Source organism: Fundulus heteroclitus, unplaced genomic scaffold (assembly GCF_011125445.2).
Source record: "Fundulus heteroclitus isolate FHET01 unplaced genomic scaffold, MU-UCD_Fhet_4.1 scaffold_114, whole genome shotgun sequence".
NCBI lineage: Eukaryota > Metazoa > Chordata > Actinopteri > Cyprinodontiformes > Fundulidae > Fundulus > Fundulus heteroclitus.
Genome location: NW_023396527.1, coordinates 658,846 through 677,790, shown reverse-complemented (window position 1 = coordinate 677,790; position 18,945 = coordinate 658,846). Strand labels below are relative to the sequence as shown.

General features: G+C 42.2%; 1 protein-coding gene across 3 annotated transcripts in view; it reads right to left on the bottom strand.

Moving 5' to 3' along the window:
• Positions 1–17,580, bottom strand: part of LOC105924116 (NLR family CARD domain-containing protein 3) — a 31,178-nt gene extending 13,598 nt beyond the window's left edge. For 2 of the 3 annotated variants that reach the window (XM_036128731.1, XM_036128732.1), the window contains exons 1-5: positions 17,141–17,580; positions 16,915–17,034; positions 16,674–16,793; positions 13,447–13,682; positions 10,643–12,431 (exon numbers count right to left, since the gene is read on the bottom strand). In XM_036128731.1, coding sequence (XP_035984624.1) covers positions 10,643–12,431; positions 13,447–13,682; positions 16,674–16,793; positions 16,915–17,034; positions 17,141–17,235 — 2,360 coding nt within the window. In that variant the 5' untranslated portion in view covers positions 17,236–17,580. The remainder of the gene's footprint in view (positions 1–10,642; positions 12,432–13,446; positions 13,683–16,673; positions 16,794–16,914; positions 17,035–17,140) is intronic. The other variant, XM_036128733.1, reaches the window with a different exon arrangement.
• Between the last annotated feature and the right edge of the window lie 1,365 nt (positions 17,581–18,945).

The following is an 18,945-nucleotide window of genomic DNA, read 5'->3' as shown; positions in this document are numbered from 1 at the left end:
TAACCTTATCACTTTTGTGTTTGTTTGTTTGTTTTTACTTTATTGACCTAGGACTTTTTTTCCTCATTTTATTAATTTTACCTCTTTAATACTCACCCAAAAAGTCTGTTCCTAAAGGTTCACATGTGACACGGTTTTATGAAATAATGAAGACCACAATGTTTAGATTTAACAAATTGATCCTTATACTCATAACACATACACACACACATATATATATATATGTGTATGTGTGTGTGTGTGTGTGTGTGTATATTTATTGCAGCACAGGAATGAGGCATCTTCTCTGATCCACGTTCACAATAACAGAACTTAACTTTCTTCTGCCACATACAACATGGCGGTGACGTTGACGTGTGAACCTGCGCCCTATGACGCGTCTACGTATATATGTCTGTGAGTGCGGGCAGCCCTGTTCTTAATCAGAAGATAGATAGCGTGGCTGTCAGTACGCCAACAACATGCCGAAGCGCAAATGTATGTTTACCGACGATTTACAAAAGAATTTCCCCGCTTTCAGACCGGGTCGAGACAAATGGGAGGCCTTTATTGTGCTATTCATTCATTACAGGAAATGCTAAGCATTTTTTAAGAAATACATTTTAAGTAAAATTATCATTTGTTATTGGAGTTATTGCTGTTGACTTTTACTGAAAAGCATTTTTAATAAACCAACCGTAAATATCATGTTATTGTAGGATTACGTAGGCCTATGTTAAGTGACTGCATGCCACAAACATCTCTATGCATGGGACAGCGATCCCCCCCCCCCCCCGCTCCAATGTGTCCTGGGTTTCCCAAATGAAAATATGGTCACCCTATGATAAACAGACTAAAAGATGATGACTAAACAGTGATGTCATCAGATGAACATCTGCTCTTCACATCAATGTCCTGTTTGACCCACACAGAGAATCTCTTCAGTCTCTTCAGGTCTTGGTTCTACTGCAGAGCTGCTGTGTCTCTGCTTTGGTTAAAAGCTTCATTTAACCACAAAGATGAAGAAAGATCATCTAGAGTAAAACAACAGGACTGACTAAATCTATCTGGATGTCCATGGTAGCATTTGGCCGTCTCCTCTATGTAAATTATCACCAGATTATCTCTAGACATATGTGAGTCTAGTGACAATACACTATGGTTGTTTTGGCTTCATCTCACTTCCAAATCATCTCTAACTATACATACAAGTGACGCCTCTTCCTTTTACTGCAAGTGACCAAACTGGGTAAAATTACTGGTAATGTATCAAAAAGAAAACAGGAGGCTCCAGTTTTCATTTAGTAAAGAGAGTCATGACTTAATGTAACAGATAACGGCGTTACGTTACTTCCACTAGAACACAGTGTGTTACTACAACTGCATCAATAAAGCAGCTTTTCTTCACAGCATGCTCTCCGCTGCAGGAGTTTACCAGTGGCTGACTTAGTTTAGCACTTTACTTCTTCAGTGGTATAATAGCTGAAGTACATTCTACCTGCTGCCGTCTGCAGTGGAGGGAGCCCTATTTCATTTACTACAAAGTCTGTTTTAGCTTGATATATTGCTGCAAGAGAAGATTTTGTTACAACCATTTATAGCTGGTTGCAGCTTGTTAATGTCAATAATAATCAAGTTCAAAAACATTTGGTTTATTTTATTGTTCTTCTATGATGAACATTGAGTATAATAATAATCATCATATCTACATAATTATATTAAAATTGATAGATGTCTTGACTCTTGACTCACTTGTGCCACCACACACTAAAATGGTAGATTAGTGGACAATGTTTTCAGATTTATGCTCAATTCATTATTTATTCATTATTATGTATTTTATATGTGACACTTGAACTCTGAATTCTTTTTACAGTTCCACTAACAGGAAAGCGGTCCTAACGCTTTGACATCTTAGATCCAGTGTCCGAATTTAACTTCCTGATTCACTGGCCAAGTTGGCCGGTAGATGTAAAAATCAACTGGCCAGGCATATTTTTTACCGGCCAAAATATTAATCCTCACCAGACCTCTCAATTTTTACCAAAAATTAAGAGTGAGATTATGTTCATTTGGGGGGGTTAACCTCATTGGTGCGTCACACGCGAGGGATAAACGGTGGGAAAATTCATAAAGGGAGACTGTAAAGGGCTCCTTTAGAGGGAAGAGAATGAAAAATGTATCTAAGGTAAAACCCCTGATGTTACAAGTTCCTTAAAATTACCCTTAAAAGTGCGCACCTAAATTACATGTAATTTTGCGCACCTGAATTCAACCTCAAGGAACCACGCCCACGGAAGCACCGCTGGTTCTGTGTCGTTAAAAACAAAAGAGCTACTGACTCTCCTATTCATTTAATTTGGGACATTTTGGTACGAGTGGAAGGACATTAAACGTAGTGATTCACGTTTTGAAGGCTGGCCGCTGATAAAAGCACCTGGCTCCTAGGAGGGGGGGGCAGTAAGAGCGGTGCAGCACAGAAACACGGCGCATGTGATTAAAAAAAAGCAGAAGAAATGAGAACCAAACTTCTAAACAGACTAATTGACTAATTTTAGACTGTATCTGGTTAGCAGATCTGTTTTCTGATCCAGCGTGCAGCCATGACTGGTTCCTCTTGTGTTTTAAAGCCAGACCTATCAGCTCTGAGCCACTCTGAGCATTAAAGCCACTCACACCTGCAGTATGGAGGACCAAGTCTTCCATATCTAAAAATAAATACAGAAATGAATAAATGCTCAATAAATAAATAAGCATGCAATTAATTGCCACCAAATTAATAAATGTAGGTAGAAATTAAATTATACAGTGAGACATAAATGTATATATCTCTTTTAATTAGCTTATTTATTTATTTGCCTTTGTAATAATTACCTTATTTATTTATTGTGCGTTATAATCTTCAACTTTATTTATTAATTACTTATATTTTTTAAGTATTTATTTATGTGCATGTTATAATATTTTTGTCTGTTTTATTCTTCCTTTGTATTTTTTTACCCTATATATTTCTGTGATGCTATTTATTTCTGCCTGTCCTTTTTACATTTCTGCCTGTCCTTTTTACATTTCTGTATGCATTTCTGCCTCATTATGCAAATGAGGAGGGGCTGTGTCTTAAGGGCTCAACTTCTTCCCATTGGTTGGTTAGCATTTTACTGCATCGGTCAAATCTACATGGCTTTTCCCCGCACTAAAGCATTGTTAAGTAATGTCAAACTTAGCAGTCAGACGTTCAGTGTCAGACCTCTTAAGGAAAGCTGCTAATAGACTGGAAGAGTTAGAACGCTGTACATTTGGGATCTGAATGTTTTTTTATGGTTTCAGATTCGGCTTTTCCAGATCAATAACTCATCGGCAGATGATTTATTCTACAAAACAGACACATCTCTGCAACCACAGCAAGGCAGACACTGAGCTACAACCATAGTTTCCTCAAAACGAGTCTCCCATCGCGCTGGGTGAATTACATTGGACCCAATGCAGAGCTCGCTTGATAAGAAAATACTGTAGTTGATTATAAAAGGCACAATATGAATTATCAGATTCACATCCAGGCAATAAAAAGCACTACAGATTATCATTATTCTATCCATGTTGGTCTAATTTGTGAAGGAGGCGGAGTTTCATCAAGCCGAGCCAACATTTCCCCTCAGCTGTAACACTTGGGGTTCACGCTGCGTCTTTAAGCATGATCCAGCACCGCAGTGAAGTTGGTTTGAAGTTGAATGTTGGACATTCAAGCTCCGCAGAGTCAGCGGGATCTAGCTCATGGTTAATCCGATTGAGGGACTCCGATTTCGGCCAGCGTCTCTCAGCTGCTCCCTCCTCCCACACGCGGTGGTGCAGTTAGAGACTGTCAAAAAACTTTTGAACCAAGCTCTCTTGAGAAATAAAAACCAATAAATGTATTATCTTGTGACCAGCTAAGATAAACTAATATAAATTGATGTCAATAGGTAAAATCTGTAAGGCACATTTGTTTTTATTCATTTTTAAGCTATTTTTAATTTTCAAGACAAAAATTGGGACTTTTCCTTACAGATGTTTTTTAGTGGCTTGATTTTATAGTAGTTTTGTCATAGGTGGTCACAAGATACGGAATTTATTGACTTTTGTTTCTCAAGAGTGCTTGGTTCAAATGTTTTTTGACGGTCCCTAAATGCACCACCGCGTGTGGGAGGAGGGAGCAGCTGAGAGACGCTGGCCGAAATCGGAGTCCCTCAACCGGATCAACCATGAGCTAGATCCTGTTGACTCCTTGGAGTCAACGGGACTTTTATAATCAACTACAGTATTTTCTTATCAAGCGAGCTCTGCATAGGGTCCAATGTAATTCACCCAGCGTGATGGGAGACTCGTTTTGAGGAAACTATGGTTGTAGCTCAGTGTCTGCCTTGCTGTGGTTGCAGAGATGTGTCTGTTTTGTAGAATAAATCATCTGCCGACGAGTTATTGATCTGGAAAAGCCGAATCTGAAACCATAAAAAAACATTCAGATCCCAAATGTACAGCGTTCTAATTCTTCCAGTCTATTAGCAGCTTTCCTTAAGAGGTCTGACACTGAACGTCTGACTGCTAAGTTTGACATTACTTAACAATGCTTTAGTGCGGGGAAAAAGCCATGTAGATTTGACCGATGCAGTAAAATGCTAACCAACCAATGGGAAGAAGTTGAGCCCTTAAGACACAGCCCCTCCTCATTTGCATAATGAGGCAGAAATGCATACAGAAATGTAAAAGGACAGGCAGAAATGTAAAAAGGACAGGCAGAAATAAATAGCATCACAGAAATATATAGGGTAAAAAAATACAAAGGAAGAATAAAACAGACAAAAATATTATAACATGCACATAAATAAATACTTAAAAAATATAAGTAATTAATAAATAAAGTTGAAGATTATAACGCACAATAAATAAATAAGGTAATTATTACAAAGGCAAATAAATAAATAAGCTAATTAAAAGAGATATATACATTTATGTCTCACTGTATAATTTAATTTCTACCTACATTTATTAATTTGGTGGCAATTAATTGTATGCTTATTTATTTATTGAGCATTTATTTATTTCTGTATTTATTTTTAGATATGGAAGACTTGGTCCTCCATACTGCAGATGGAGGCAAAGGAGAAGGCCGGCTCAGCTTCAGGTAAGCTCCACCTGCTACCAGGCTCCACTTTGCCCTCTTTCACAAGGCCATGGCGGATGTTCTGTGTGTGGGTGAGCATCAGTGTTTGGCTTCTGTGTGTTATGTGTTATTGGTTCAGGGCCCAAAGCTGCATTCTGCTATAGCAATGTGAAAGGTGCTGCTGAGATCAGAGCAGAGCTGGGAGAGCAACTGTCCGCTGCTGCTGCTGCCGCTGCTGCTGCTGCTGCTGCTGAGGGTGGCTTTACTTTTGCTCTCTTTCTGTTTGCTGCAGCCTGATAAAATCACTGTTTCCTTTTAATTAGGAACTCAGTAATCAGTTATTATTTCCTGAGTTACAACCTTCAGTCAATCAGTCTGATGGTGAACATGATTAAATCATCAATCATGGTTGATGATGAAATCCAACTTCACAAAATCATCAAGTACTATGTCTACTTAATCTGGAGGGACAGATTATTGTTGTATAACAAGACCCTCCGCAGAGTTAGAGTAGCATATTTTTCATCATTAATTGAAGAGAATAAAAATAATCCTAGATTTCTCTTTAGTACAGTTGCCAAACTTACCCAGAGCCACAGCTCTGTTGATCCATCCATTCCCTTAGCTCTTAGTAGTAATGATTTTATGGGATTCTTCATAAATAAAATTGATGCCATTAAAAATAAAATAATTGGCATCCTCCCAAACATGATTACCTCGTCCTCAGTAAGTGAGGCAGCATTGGAGGAATCTTTAGAATCTGCGCAGTGTTTGAACTGTTTAGAAGCAGTAGAGCTTTCTGAGCTATCTAAAATTTTAGCTTCATCTAAACCTTCTACCTGTATGTTAGACCCAATCCCAACCAAGTTGTTTAAGGACATATTCCCTTTGATCAGTGGCACTATTTTAGACATGATTAATCTATCCTTAGTAAATGGATATGTACCACAGGTTTTGAAAGTAGCTGTTATTAAACCTTTACTTAAGAAACCTTCTCTTGATCAAGATGAGTTAGTAAATTACAGACCTATATCTAATCTTCTTTTCTTATCTAAAATTCTTGAGAAAGTAGTTGCTAATCAACTTTGTGAACATTTACAAAGTAATGACCTACTTGAGGAGTTTCAGTCAGGCTTCAGAGCTCATCATAGCACTGAAACAGCTCTGGTGAAGGTCACTAATGATATTCTCATGGCCTCAGATAATGGACTTGTGTCTATACTTGTCCTGTTAGATCTCAGTGCTGCGTTTGATACAGTTGATCACAATATTCTCCTACAAAGACTTGAACATACTGTAGGGATTAAGGGGAAAGCATTAGGCTGGTTTAAATCTTATCTGTCAGACAGATTCCAATTTGTTCATGTTAATAATAAATCTTCCTCAAACTCTAGGGTCACCTGTGGAGTACCACAGGGTTCAGTCCTTGGACCAATTCTCTTTACTATATATATATGCTTCCGATAGGCAAAATTATCAGACAGCATGGGATTAATTTCCACTGTTATGCTGATGATACTCAGCTATATTTATCCATAAATCCTGATGAATCCAATCAATTACTTCGACTGCAGTCATGTCTTGATGACATCAAAAGCTGGATGACTTTAAATTTCCTGCATCTAAATTCTGACAAGACCGAAGTTTTAATCTTTGGGCCAGAGTCCTCAAAAAATAAACTTCTTAACCAATCACTTAATCTGGGTGGCATTAACTTGGCCTCTGGTAATAAAGTAAAAAATCTTGGTGTTATTTTTGACCAAGACATGTCATTTAAATCCCATATTAAACAGGTTTCCAGAGTTTCCTTTTTTCACCTCCGGAATATCGCCAAAATTAGAAACATTCTGTCCAGGAGTGATGCTGAAAAACTGGTCCATGCATTTGTTACTTCAAGGCTGGACTATTGTAATTCTTTACTATCAGGAAGTCCACAAAATGCAGTTCAAAGCCTTCAGCTGATCCAAAATGCTGCAGCAAGAGTTCTGATGAAAATCAACAAGAGGGATCATATTTCTCCAATTTTAGCTTCCCTTCATTGGCTTCCTGTTAAATCAAGAATAGAATTTAAAATTCTTCTTCTAACGTATAAAGCCCTTAATAATCAAGCTCCATCATATATCAGAGCTCTGATTACCCCGTATGTTCCTAACAGAGCACTTCGCTCTCAGACTGCAGGTCTGCTGGTGGTTCCTAGAGTCTCTAAAAGTAGAATGGGAGGCAGATCCTTTAGCTATCAGGCTCCTCTCCTGTGGAACCAACTCCCAGTTTTGGTCCGTGAGGCAGACACCCTGTCTACTTTTAAGACTAGGCTTAAAACTTTTCTTTTTGACAAAAATTATAACTAGTGACTCATGTTACTCTCAGCTACCTTTATAGTTTTACTGCTATAGGCTTAGGTTACTGGAGTATATCAGGATCTAATTTTCTCACTATATTGAGTTCTACTGTTCTTCAATTATGCATTATGTGTTGTCATTTCTGCTTTAACTTTCTGTTCTCTCTCTTTTCTCTTCATAGTAGGTACACCTGGTCTGGCGTTCTGTTAACTGTGACATCATCCAGAGAAGACGGCTCACCTGCTACTACCATCTAATGTAGAACAGATTACTGGATCAATGTGTGCTTCTGTGCTTTTTTGTTTCTCTTGTTGTGTCTCTGTTCTGTCTTCTGTAACCCCAGTCGGTCGAGGCAGATGACCGTTCATACTGAGCCCGGTTCTGCCGGAGGTTTTTTTTCCCGTTAATGGGTGGTTTTTCTTCCCACTGTCGCTTCATGCTTGCTCAGTATGAGGGATTGCAGCAAAGCCATGTACAATGCAGACGACTCTCCCTGTGGCTCTACGGTTCCCCAGGAGTGACTGCTGCTTGTCGGGACTTTGATGCAATCAACTGGTTTCCTTATATAGGACATTTTTGACCAATCTGTATAATCTGACCCAATCTGTATAATATGATTGAACTTGACTTTGTAAAGTGCCTTGAGATGACATGTTTCATGATTTGGCGCTATATAAATAAAATTGAATTGAATTGAATTGAACTTTTCAGCCGGATCTACTCTCTCATTCACTCGCTAATGCGTTCGGAGCCAGCTCAGGTAATATGTATTCACCCATGTTCGTCCTCTATTCAGGCGAACATATTTCATTTTACTGTTTGTTTTTGTTTTCTTCTTCTTCTGGTGTTGCCGGTAGCCACCGGGCTTGTGGTGGCATTGCTGCCACCTACTGGTTGGAGTATGAAGTGCATTTTAAATTCAGCAATTGATACCAATCGTTATTAAACCGCTGCAACTCTGGTGCAATTTGGCATCCGCTTGGACTGGTCTGCATGCGGCCTGCCCTGCCATGCTCCCTGCCATGCTCCCTGCGTTCTCTGCCATATTCCCTGCGTTCTCTGCCATATTCCCTGCGTTCTCTGCCATGTTCCCTGCCATGTTCTCTGCCATGCTCCCTGCGTTCTCTACCATGTTCCCTGCGTTCTCTGCCATGTTCCCTGCCATGTTCTCTGCCATGCTCCCTGCCATGTTCTCTGCCATGTTCCCTGCCATGTTCTCTGCCATATTCCCTGCCATGTTCCCTGCCATGTTCTCTGCCATGCTCCCTGCGTTCTCTGCCATGCTCCCTGCGTTCTCTGCCATATTCCCTGCCATGCTCCCTGCCATGTTCCCTGCCATGTTCCCTGTGTGTTCCCTGCATTCTCTGCCATGCTCCCTGCATTCTCTGCCATGCTCCCTGCCATGCTCCCTGCCATGTTCCCTGCGTGTTCCCTGCATTCTCTGCCATGTTCCCTGCGTTCTCTGCCATGTTCCCTGTGTGTTCCCTGCGTTCTCTGCCATATTCCCTGCGTTCTCTGCCATGCTCCCTGCTTTCTCTGCCTATTCCCTGCGTTCTCTGCCATATTCCCTGCGTTCTCTGCCATATTCCCTGCGTTCTCTGCCATATTCCCTGCGTTCTCTGCCATATTCCCTGAGTTCTCTGCCATGTTCCCTGCGTTCTCTGCCATGTTCCCTGCGTTCTCTGCCAAATCCCTGCGTTCTCTGCCATGTTCCCTGCGTTCTCTGCCATATTATCTGCGTTCTCTGCCATGTTCCCTGTGTTCTCTGCCATATTCCCTGCGTTCTCTGCCATGTTCCCTGTAAGTTCCCTGCGTTCTCTGCCATGTTCCCTGTAAATTCCCTGCGTTCTCTTCCATATTCCCTGCATTCTCTGCCATGTTCCCTGCGTTCTCGGCCATATTCCCTGCGTTCTCTGCCTATTCCCTGCGTTCATGCCATTATTCCCTGCGTTCTCTGCCATATTCCCTGCGTTCTCTGCCATATTCCCTGCGTTCTCTGCCATATTCCCTGCGTTCTCTGCCTATTCCCTGCGTTCTCTGCCTATTCCCTGCGTTCTCTGCCATATTCCCTGCGTTCTCTGCCTATTCCCTGCGTTCTCTGCCATATTCCCTGCGTTCTCTGCCATGTTCCCTGCGTTCTCTGCCATGTTCCCTGCGTTCTCTGCCATGCTCCCTGCCATGATTATTCATTCATCACGTGCATCAGCCAGAAATTGACCTTTCACCTCACCTTTCACCTCTCCATCCACCTCACCTCATCTCTCCATTCATCTTGTTTAAATTTTGGAAAGCCTTTGCAGCAATGGCCCTCTTTGCTAAGCTTTCTCATCTTTTCTCTTTCATTGCTCATCCTTCTCTCTGCCTTCTGAACTTGCTGACGCTCTGGCCTGGACCTCAGCATTTTTTGGGGGGGGAACATCCCTATTCTCATACATCTGTTTATCTACGTTAAAGTATAAATCATGTTTCCTGATTTATGTTTCTTGCCGAGGTCCAAGTATTTCCATTTAGACGTTCCCCTTTGCAAGCCTTTCAGTTCCAAGTATCATCCTGAGACCGACCATCTCTATTCATTCACCTCAACATACACCTCCCCTCATCTCCCCATTCATCTCACTCAACTTTGGTAGGCCTTCGCAGCACTTTTCCTCTATAACTCATCCCACTTGTCTCTGTTTTTAGTTTTAATCCAAGTCTCATTGTCTTTCGACCATACAGACGCACCGGCCTGGACCTCGGTAATTTTTGGGGGGAAATGTCCCTGTTCTCATACGCCTGCTTATGCATATTGAAGTATAATTCAGCGTGAATTTTTCCTGCCGAGGTCTGAGCGCCAAAGTCTTAAAATATTGTATCAATAAAATTCTTCTAATTGGCTTTTCTTTCTGTGTGAGTTTTTCAGATTGAAATGGGTAACAGCCCAATGAGTGAAGAGCTGTTTAAAGTTTAAAATGTGTCTCTGGATGATTGTATCTTTCTAAAAGATCAAAATCTCTAAATACCAAAAGCTGCAGCAGAGCTGACCTGAATGAGCTGAAGATTTAGAAATCTGATGGTTGAAATTATCCAAAGTATGAAGGAAGTAGTTAAAGGTCCAAAAACGTCCAGAACCGACTGAATAATGAAGAATAAACCGGACGGCAATAATGCTGAATCAGCATCAGTTAATGAAGACATCTGGACTCACCGAGCCTTTCTGCAGTTCCTCACAGCTGGAACCAGTCTCCGTCGTCCTGATTCTGATGTGTTGTACTTCTCCAGGTCCAACTCATCCAGAACCTCCTCTGACATCTGCAGCATGTAGGCCAGAGCTGAGCACTGGATCTCTGAGAGCTTCTCTGATCTGTTCTCTGATTTCAGGAACTGTTGGATCTCCTGATAAACTGAGAGGTCCTTCATCTCCATCAGACAGTGGAAGATGTTGATGCTTCTGTCAGGAGAGATTCTATCAGTGTTCATCTCCTTCAGGTTGGTGATGACTCTCTGGATGGTTCCTGGACTGTTCTCTGTCTGACCCAGCAGGCCTCCTAAGAGTCTCTGGTTGGACTCCACAGAGAGGCCATGAAGGAAGCGAGCAAACAGGTCCAGGTGGCCATTTTTACTGCTGAGGGATTTATCCATGACTCTCCTCAGGAAGTCATCCAGAGATGTTTCACTGTATTTATCTCCCAGGAAGTTCTGCACCACCTGTGTGTTCCTGCTGGTGAAGCAGTGGAACATGTAGACTGCAGCCAGAAACTCCTGAATGCTCAGATGAACAAAGCAGTAGACTGCTTTCTGGAAGATCACGCTCTCTCTCTTGAAGATCTCTGTACAAACTCCTGAGTACACCGAGGCCTCTGTGACATCCAGACCACACTGCTGCAGGTCTTCTTGGTAGAACATGATGTTTCCTTTCTCCAGATGTTCTAACGCCAGCCTCCCCAGCTTCAGGAGAACTTCCCTGTCAGCCTCCATCAGCTCCTGTGGACTCCTCCCATGTCCTCCATGGTACTTGTTCTTCTTCCTCCTGGTCTGGACCAGCAGGAAGTGAGAGTACATGTCAGTCATGGTCTTGGGCAGCTCTCCTCTCTGCTCTGTGGTCAACATGTTCTCCAGAACCGTAGCAGTGATCCAGCAGAAGACTGGGATTCCACACATGATGTGGAGGCTCCTGGAGGTCTTGATGTGGGAGATGATTCTGCTGGACAGCTCTTCATCACTGAACCTCCTCCTGAAGTACTCCTCCTTCTGGGCGTCGCTGAAGCCTCGTACCTCTGTTACCCTGGCAACACATGAAGGAGGGATCTGATTGGCCGCTGCAGGTCTGGAGGTGATCCAGACCAGAGCCGAGGGAAGCAGGTTCCCCTTGATGAGGTTTGTCAGCAGAACGTCGACTGATGACTTCTGTGTGACGTCAGAAACCAGCCGACTGTGGCTGAAGTCCAGAGAAAGTCTGCTTTCATCCAGGCCGTCAAAGATGAAGAGAAGTTTGTGGCGAGCCAGCTGCTCTGCTGGGAGCTTCTGGAGGGTTGGATGGAAAACATGGAGCAGCGTGAGAAGACTGTGCTGCTCACCTCTGATCAGGTTCAGCTCCCTGAACGACAGCAGAACCACCACACGGACATCTTGGTTCTCCAAGCCCTCGGCCCAGTCCAGAGTGAACTTCTGCACTGAGAAGGTTTTTCCAACACCAGCCACGCCGTTGGTCAGAACCACTCTGATGGCTCCATGTTGGTCAGGTGAGGCTTTAAAGATGTCGTGGCACCTGATTGGAGAGTCATGGAGGTTCTGGATCCTGGAAGCTCTCTCCAGCTGCTTCACCTCATGTTGGCTATTAACCTCTTCACTCTGTCCCTCTGTGATGTAGAGATCAGTGTAGATCCTGTTGAGGAGGGTTCTACTTCCTGGTTCATCACTTCCTTCAGTCACACGTTCACATCTCCTCCTCAGACTGATCTTATGTTCCTCTAGAACCTCCTGCAGACCAACATCTGCTGGAACAGAGAAGAAGAGACAACTGAAGGAAAAAGCTGATTTAGTGATGAAGTTGGAGCAGAAACATCTGGAACATCAGGAGGTGTCATCATTAGAAGGTCTCTTAGGTCACATGATGTGATGCTAACCAATGGGATCCATCCTTAGAAGCAGAACCTTGTTAGATGGTCAGACAGCAGAGTTGTGCCTCTGCTTTGTGGCCAGTATCTGTTCACTGTCAGGATCTGATTCACAAAGCAGATCAGATGAAGAAATGCTGACAGAAACATGCAGCAGCTTTCAGCAACATCAACTCTTTAGCATCAGGTCACCATTGTCCTCATTTCTCTGCTTCTATCTGACCTTCTCCCACAAACACAGCAGCTACAGAAGAGGCAGAGAGACAGAAAATGCTTCCTGGCAGCATTTTCAGCCTTAATGAAGGAAATCTGGAGGAAATGCTCTAATCTGCCAGAGAAACAGCTCCTTGGATCAGCTAGTGTTCACATTTCAGATGCTTTTCTCCCTCACAGACTGGATTGGATGTTTTTAGAGAATAATTACAGATTAGAAATGACATGGGACTGATTTGGTCCTTTAGAAGTAAACAGCAGATAGAAATATTCCATGTTTCTACAAATCTATCTGCTGTAATCTGGGATCTATTGTCAGAGGAAATAAAGCTTTCTGTCTCTCAGACTTTCCTTCCCTCTTTCTGTAAAGCAGCAGTGCAGCAGCTTGTTTTCTCCACCTTTTTGTTTCCATCAAAATGAGCTGCAGCTTTAAGGAGATCTTCAGTTTTAATGCATTTAGCACAAAGGGCTGAAAACAGAAGCACTTCAAAGCAAACCCAATAGGTTGTTGGGTTGAACACAGACGTTACATTTACAGCAGCTGGAAATCCAGAGATTCAGGGCAAATAATCGATCCCAGAAAGACTTTAAACACTTAGATTCCCAAATGCCAACTAAAGACGAGGAATTAGTCCAACAGAGACGATAGAAGGAAGTTCTGATTGGAGATGTTCAGTCTCACCTGGAGCACAGCTGCTCTGATTGGCTGCCAGCAGTCCAGCTCCTCTTCTGGGTCTTTTCCCACACTGGGGGCAGGAGGAGGGTCCTGATGGAGCAGACTGGACCCAGTATGACGTGATGCACTGTCTGCAGAACCAGTGTCCACAGCTGGTAGAGACCGGGTCCATCAGGACCTTCTGACACAAAGCACAGCAGGACCTCTGCTCCTCCACACCAACGCTGCTCCTCTTCCTCCCTCTGTGGAGACATTTCTTCATCACTGAAACATTCACTACCAACAGGGTGGAGCTCCTCCTGAAGCTGGAGATGTTCATGGAGGTCCACCACCAACAGCGGACCAGAAGCTGGGTCAGAACAGAACCTCAGCTTTGCTTTCTCTTCATGGAAGCACGATGAGTTCACTCAGATGTTCTCTGAGTTCTTCATCACTTAATCATTTCTTGAAGAAGATCAATCTGTACTTTATCTCTCTTTAAACAGTTTAGTATGGCTTTCCTCTTTATCACATTATTAATGTTCCAAGTACAGAACCTAAAGGTGACAGAAATCACCGTATAAACCATTTAATTTAGTTTATATTGCTGCATATGTAACTTTTACAAAGAATTTCATTTTAATAAATAACGTTATTTTGTAGTTTTGTCAGGCCAAACATCCCTCCTCAGTAAAAGGGTTGTTATGGTAACGATATGCAGATCTACCAGGTTGACTTCACTCTGATTGGCTACAACAATGTCATGATTTGAGTTTTGTTATGGTTTATGTTTGTTATTTGATTGTTAGTTCTCTCTCCTGTCTTAGTATTAGCTCTGGTTTTTATTATTTATAATTAGTCTTAGTTTGGTTCTCTAGCTTAGGTTTGGTCTTTATGGTTATTTCGGTTCTGGATTAGTCTAGTTTTGAGTTTTAGGTTGGGTTTGTCTTGATTTATCCTGAAACTGTTTTAGTTGATCTGTTTTCCACCTGCCAGTCATTCAGTTCACGTCTTAGTAAACATCCTGTCTGTTTGCCTGCCACGCCCCTTCACCAGTCACCATCCAATCAGCTTCAGTTTACTTCCCTCCTGATCAGCTCCACCCCTTCTGGTGATTAGTTTCACTCCTCTACTTATACCTGCCTCTGTCTCCTGCACTCAGCCACATCATTGTCTTTCCTTGCAAATTGGTGAGTTTAGTCCAGCTTTCTCTTTCCTCTGTTTGCCTGTTCTTGCTATTCTGCTTTACCTTTTTTTTTTTTTTTTTTTACTATTTTTGCTTTTTGGACACAGTCCTCCTGTTTTTGGCTTGATGCCCATTTTGTTTCCACCTGATTGTTTTCTGTTTAATAAATCCCTTTTAAAATATCATTATTTTTGTCCGTCCTGAATACTGGACACCTGTCCCTGTTTCATGACACAACCATATTTTTAAACCCCCCCCCCCCCCCCCCAACATCAGCACCACCCCCCTCCATCCACACCTCCCTTGTCAGAGCAACACTCCGTTATAAATCCATTATGGTTTCATGGCTGGTTGAAGTGTTTGTGTTGCAGCTTTTCAGACACTTTAAAGCCTTAAACTGGCTTTGGACCAAAGACTTTAAACTGGCGGCTCCATTCAACAGTGAAACCAACTACAAAGCCTCACAGACCGCGGTACGGTGGGCGGTGGGGGGGTCACTACAGTGCACCGTGACACAGGAATATGCAGCTGGGACCCAGTAATTCACCTCAGTACTGAAGCAGAGAAGGAGAAGTCACTGCCAGCATTCCTGAAACACAGTTAGGTTATGTAGCTGTCTGCTGGCTCTCCACCACCGTTACACTGACACTGGTGGTCGTCAGTCAGATGGATTTTATACCTACAAACACGCCTTTATTACCTTTACCACCATTTAGAAATTAAATAAACTGGTCACCACCTTCTGTGTTGGTACAGACGTTTGTTAATCAGTTTCTTTGAATCCCCCTCACAGTAAACTATCTACAGTAAAGTCCCATAAACTCTGCTGTGTTTGCTTGATGGTTCGCTCTGATTGGAGAACATGAATTACATAGAAAGATAAACTATTTTCTGATCTGAGTGTTTTTTAGCAAAGCAGCAAAGCTGACCAGCCCTGGCAGTGTGCTTTGGTATCCACTGTGACTTTAACACGGCCTCATCAGTGCCCAACAGACCATATTATACCCTAAAACCTCAGAAAAGTTAAATTTACTGTCATGGCCCCTCTAACACTCATCTGTCACTTGGCAGAGCTGCTGCTGGATCTCACCACTGTCTGGGTCTGTTATTCATCACAGAACCTGGCTGGACAGATCTGGTTCCAGTACTCCACTGATACCTCAAAGCTATGTTAGCCATATCAGAATCAGACAGAATTTAATAATAATCCCAGAGGGAAATATCTTTTAATGCTGCTATGGCAAAGCACAGACTTCTTCAATGTGATGCCAATCAGTCTTAACAACTGTGAACTGATTTAAGCATCGCTATTATCCATTTAATCCATTTTTGACTTGTTTTATTTTCATTTACTTCCTTTGTATGTTCTTTTGAGTAGCCAGTAGTGTTTCCTAGTGTTTTATTAAGTAGAATCATTTATGTAACAGGGAATTATTAGAATAATAAATAATAACTTGTGAAATTGTGGTTGTTTATGGTTATTTTGGTCCAGAAGTAAAATGGTTTCTAAGACCAAAAAGAAGTACCTCCTTTCTGAGTTAATAACTGAATAAACTGAGACATTTTTATTGGTTTGTGGTAAAAAAGTACAGATTAAAACTCCAATTGCAATTATAATTTGAGTTATCACCGTTTGCTGGATAAGTCTAATCATATAAACTGGTCAGATCACATTTTTCCAGCATGTAGAAGTTCATAACTGCTAATTAATAAATGTTAGTGTTAATCACTACAGGCTCATAGCCTTTGGATCACAAGCATTCAAATTAAATTTGTTATAGCTACCATCTGAGTTTGAATGATCTATTATTAAATTCTAATAGCAAATTATGATTATTAATATTATTCATATTCAAACATGTCTGTGGTCATAACAACCATTATTGATTCTCAGGTCTTTATTTAAACCTTACTGGTTCCCTGACTGACATCCTTCAGAATTATTTAGCTTTAAGTTAAAAGAAAAATAAAGTTACTTTGGATTCAGACGCTGAAGATCAACCAGTTAATGTTCTAGATATTATATCTCTGTGGAATCACATGAATCAGTTAGAACCTGGGTTCTTACTCTGAGTCTGAGGGTCCAGGTTCTTCACTGAAGTCTGGATTCATTCCTTTGGACCAGTCACTCCTGATAGACGGACTGATGGGTCCTGGAGGTTCTGCTCTCTGTCTGTGGTTCTGACCTCTGAAACACCAACATGTTGTTATTCAGATCACATCAATCAGTGAGAAACTCTGATAAAAACCAGAGAAGAAGCTCTGAACACAAACTGCTGCAGAGAAGCAGAAGCTTTAAAGGTTCTTACTCTGAGGGTCCAGGTTCTTTGAAGTCTGGAATGAGTCCTTTGGACCAGTCACTCCTCATAGACGGACAGCTGGATCCTGGAGGTTCTGCTCTGTTCTCCATCTCCTGGACTTCAGTCAGCCTGAGAGAGGAACCAGAACCAGTCAGTTCCCAGTGGTTCAGGTCCAGTCAGTGTTCTGTAGAGCAGAAAGCTGGTTCCCATCATGTGTGTAGAGGACCAGAGGAACCTGAGTTCAGCAGGTACCATCTGGGTCTGGATTGTCCTCTCCTTCACTACTTCATGCACCTCCTGATGTCTGCTGGCTGATCTCCTCAGAACCATCTGGAGAAGTTCTGCTTTCTTCAGAGAATGAAGCTAAAACTGAGGCTGAAACCTTTTCAGGTCTGAACTGGAATCCTGTTCCAGGTCTGTAGAAACATCCAGAGTGAATGAAGGAGGGAACATTTCCTCTGAAGTTCTGATGTGTTGGTTCTGAACACAGCGGCCCACAAAGATGAACAAAGATGCTGCAGCTTCACTGCTAAAAGGAACTAAAAGCAAGTAAAACTGGATTGAAATGAGTGTTTTTGTCCTTGATCTGAGCAGCTAAATAGGATTATCTGCCAACTGAATACGATTTAGCTCTTAATATAGGATCAACTCATCTCCATCATCTTATTTCATGGTCAGTATATATAATAACAGCAGCAGCAGCAGCAGCAGCAGCAGCATCAACAGGGTTCCTCCCTGGAGACACCAGCCTGTTGGCGGGTCTCTGCCGCCCCGACAAGTCCCAGCAGAATTAGCATCGGCTCATCATCCTCCAGAACTGACTGCACACATGAAGCCTGGAGGTGTACTTTCTGCCTAAAAACATTTTAAAACTACATTTTTCATAAATGAAGGGTTTGTAAACTAGTCCACTCCTCACTGCTCCTTACTCCACCCTGTGGTGGACAGTTTTTCTGGCTCCAGCCAACCCCGTTCCCTCAATAAGCCCTGAGTTCTGGGTCAGCTGAGGCACCAAAGCCCCAGAAAGTGAAATTAGTCGGTAAATGTGAATGAAAAGCTAGCAGGGATCTGAAAGCTCCAGGCTTTTCAGTGGCAATAGAAAAGAGGCTATACATACAAACATACCCATGAATATATACACAGCTAAACAAACATGGCTCTCATTTATTATAGACAACAGACTGAAACACATGAGCCATAAATTAGTCAGGGCCTCCTTAATTAAACACAGTTTTAGCTAAATATAGAAATGCTGGACATTTCTACACTGAGTCTCATCCACAGTTTCACTCCACAGATGGAAACAAAAAGTTTCCAGAGTTCTTCTAACACTAAGAATCTTTAGATTTCCACATGAGATCAGAGCCTCCATCTCTATGTAAAAACCTATTTTTATCAGTTCCTCCACATTTTCTGCTGACAACCCTTTGCTTCAGATTTTATTTAGCAGAGCAGGTCCAACTGTGACAGAAACAGAAATGATTCCAGGCCTGTATTGAACACAGGGACTGGAAAGTGTCCACAGAGGACGCTGATCTGGAAGACTTGCCATCATCTGTGTTGTCCTATAGTCACTTCTGCACTGATGCAGTCCTACCCACAGAGACAGTCAGAGTTTTTCCTAAACAGAAAGCATGTGTGGACGATGCAGGCTGAAGGCAGGAAGCGCGCTTCCTGTATCCACAGAGCATGACCTGCAGTGTGGATGCAGATCAGGAGACAGACTGGCCTACAGCAGGGCTACAAGTCAACTGAAGAAATGCACCTTAAGAGTCAAAGAAGGGACAAATGTTCTTTTTCTTTTGCTAGAAGACATAAAGCATATTAGTATAATAGCTCAGCGCTCAGGAAGCATGACTAAAAAGTCTCTTCCTGTTCTCAGGAACTCTGATAAACAGTTTTCTGGTTGGCTGCTGGAACCAGAGTCAGGACAGAAATCAGCACAACAAGCTTTGTTTCTGCAGAGATCTGAGTGTCCTTGTTCCTCCACAGCCAGAAAGCATCATTCTAAACACATTTAGAGCTGCTCACACCAAACAC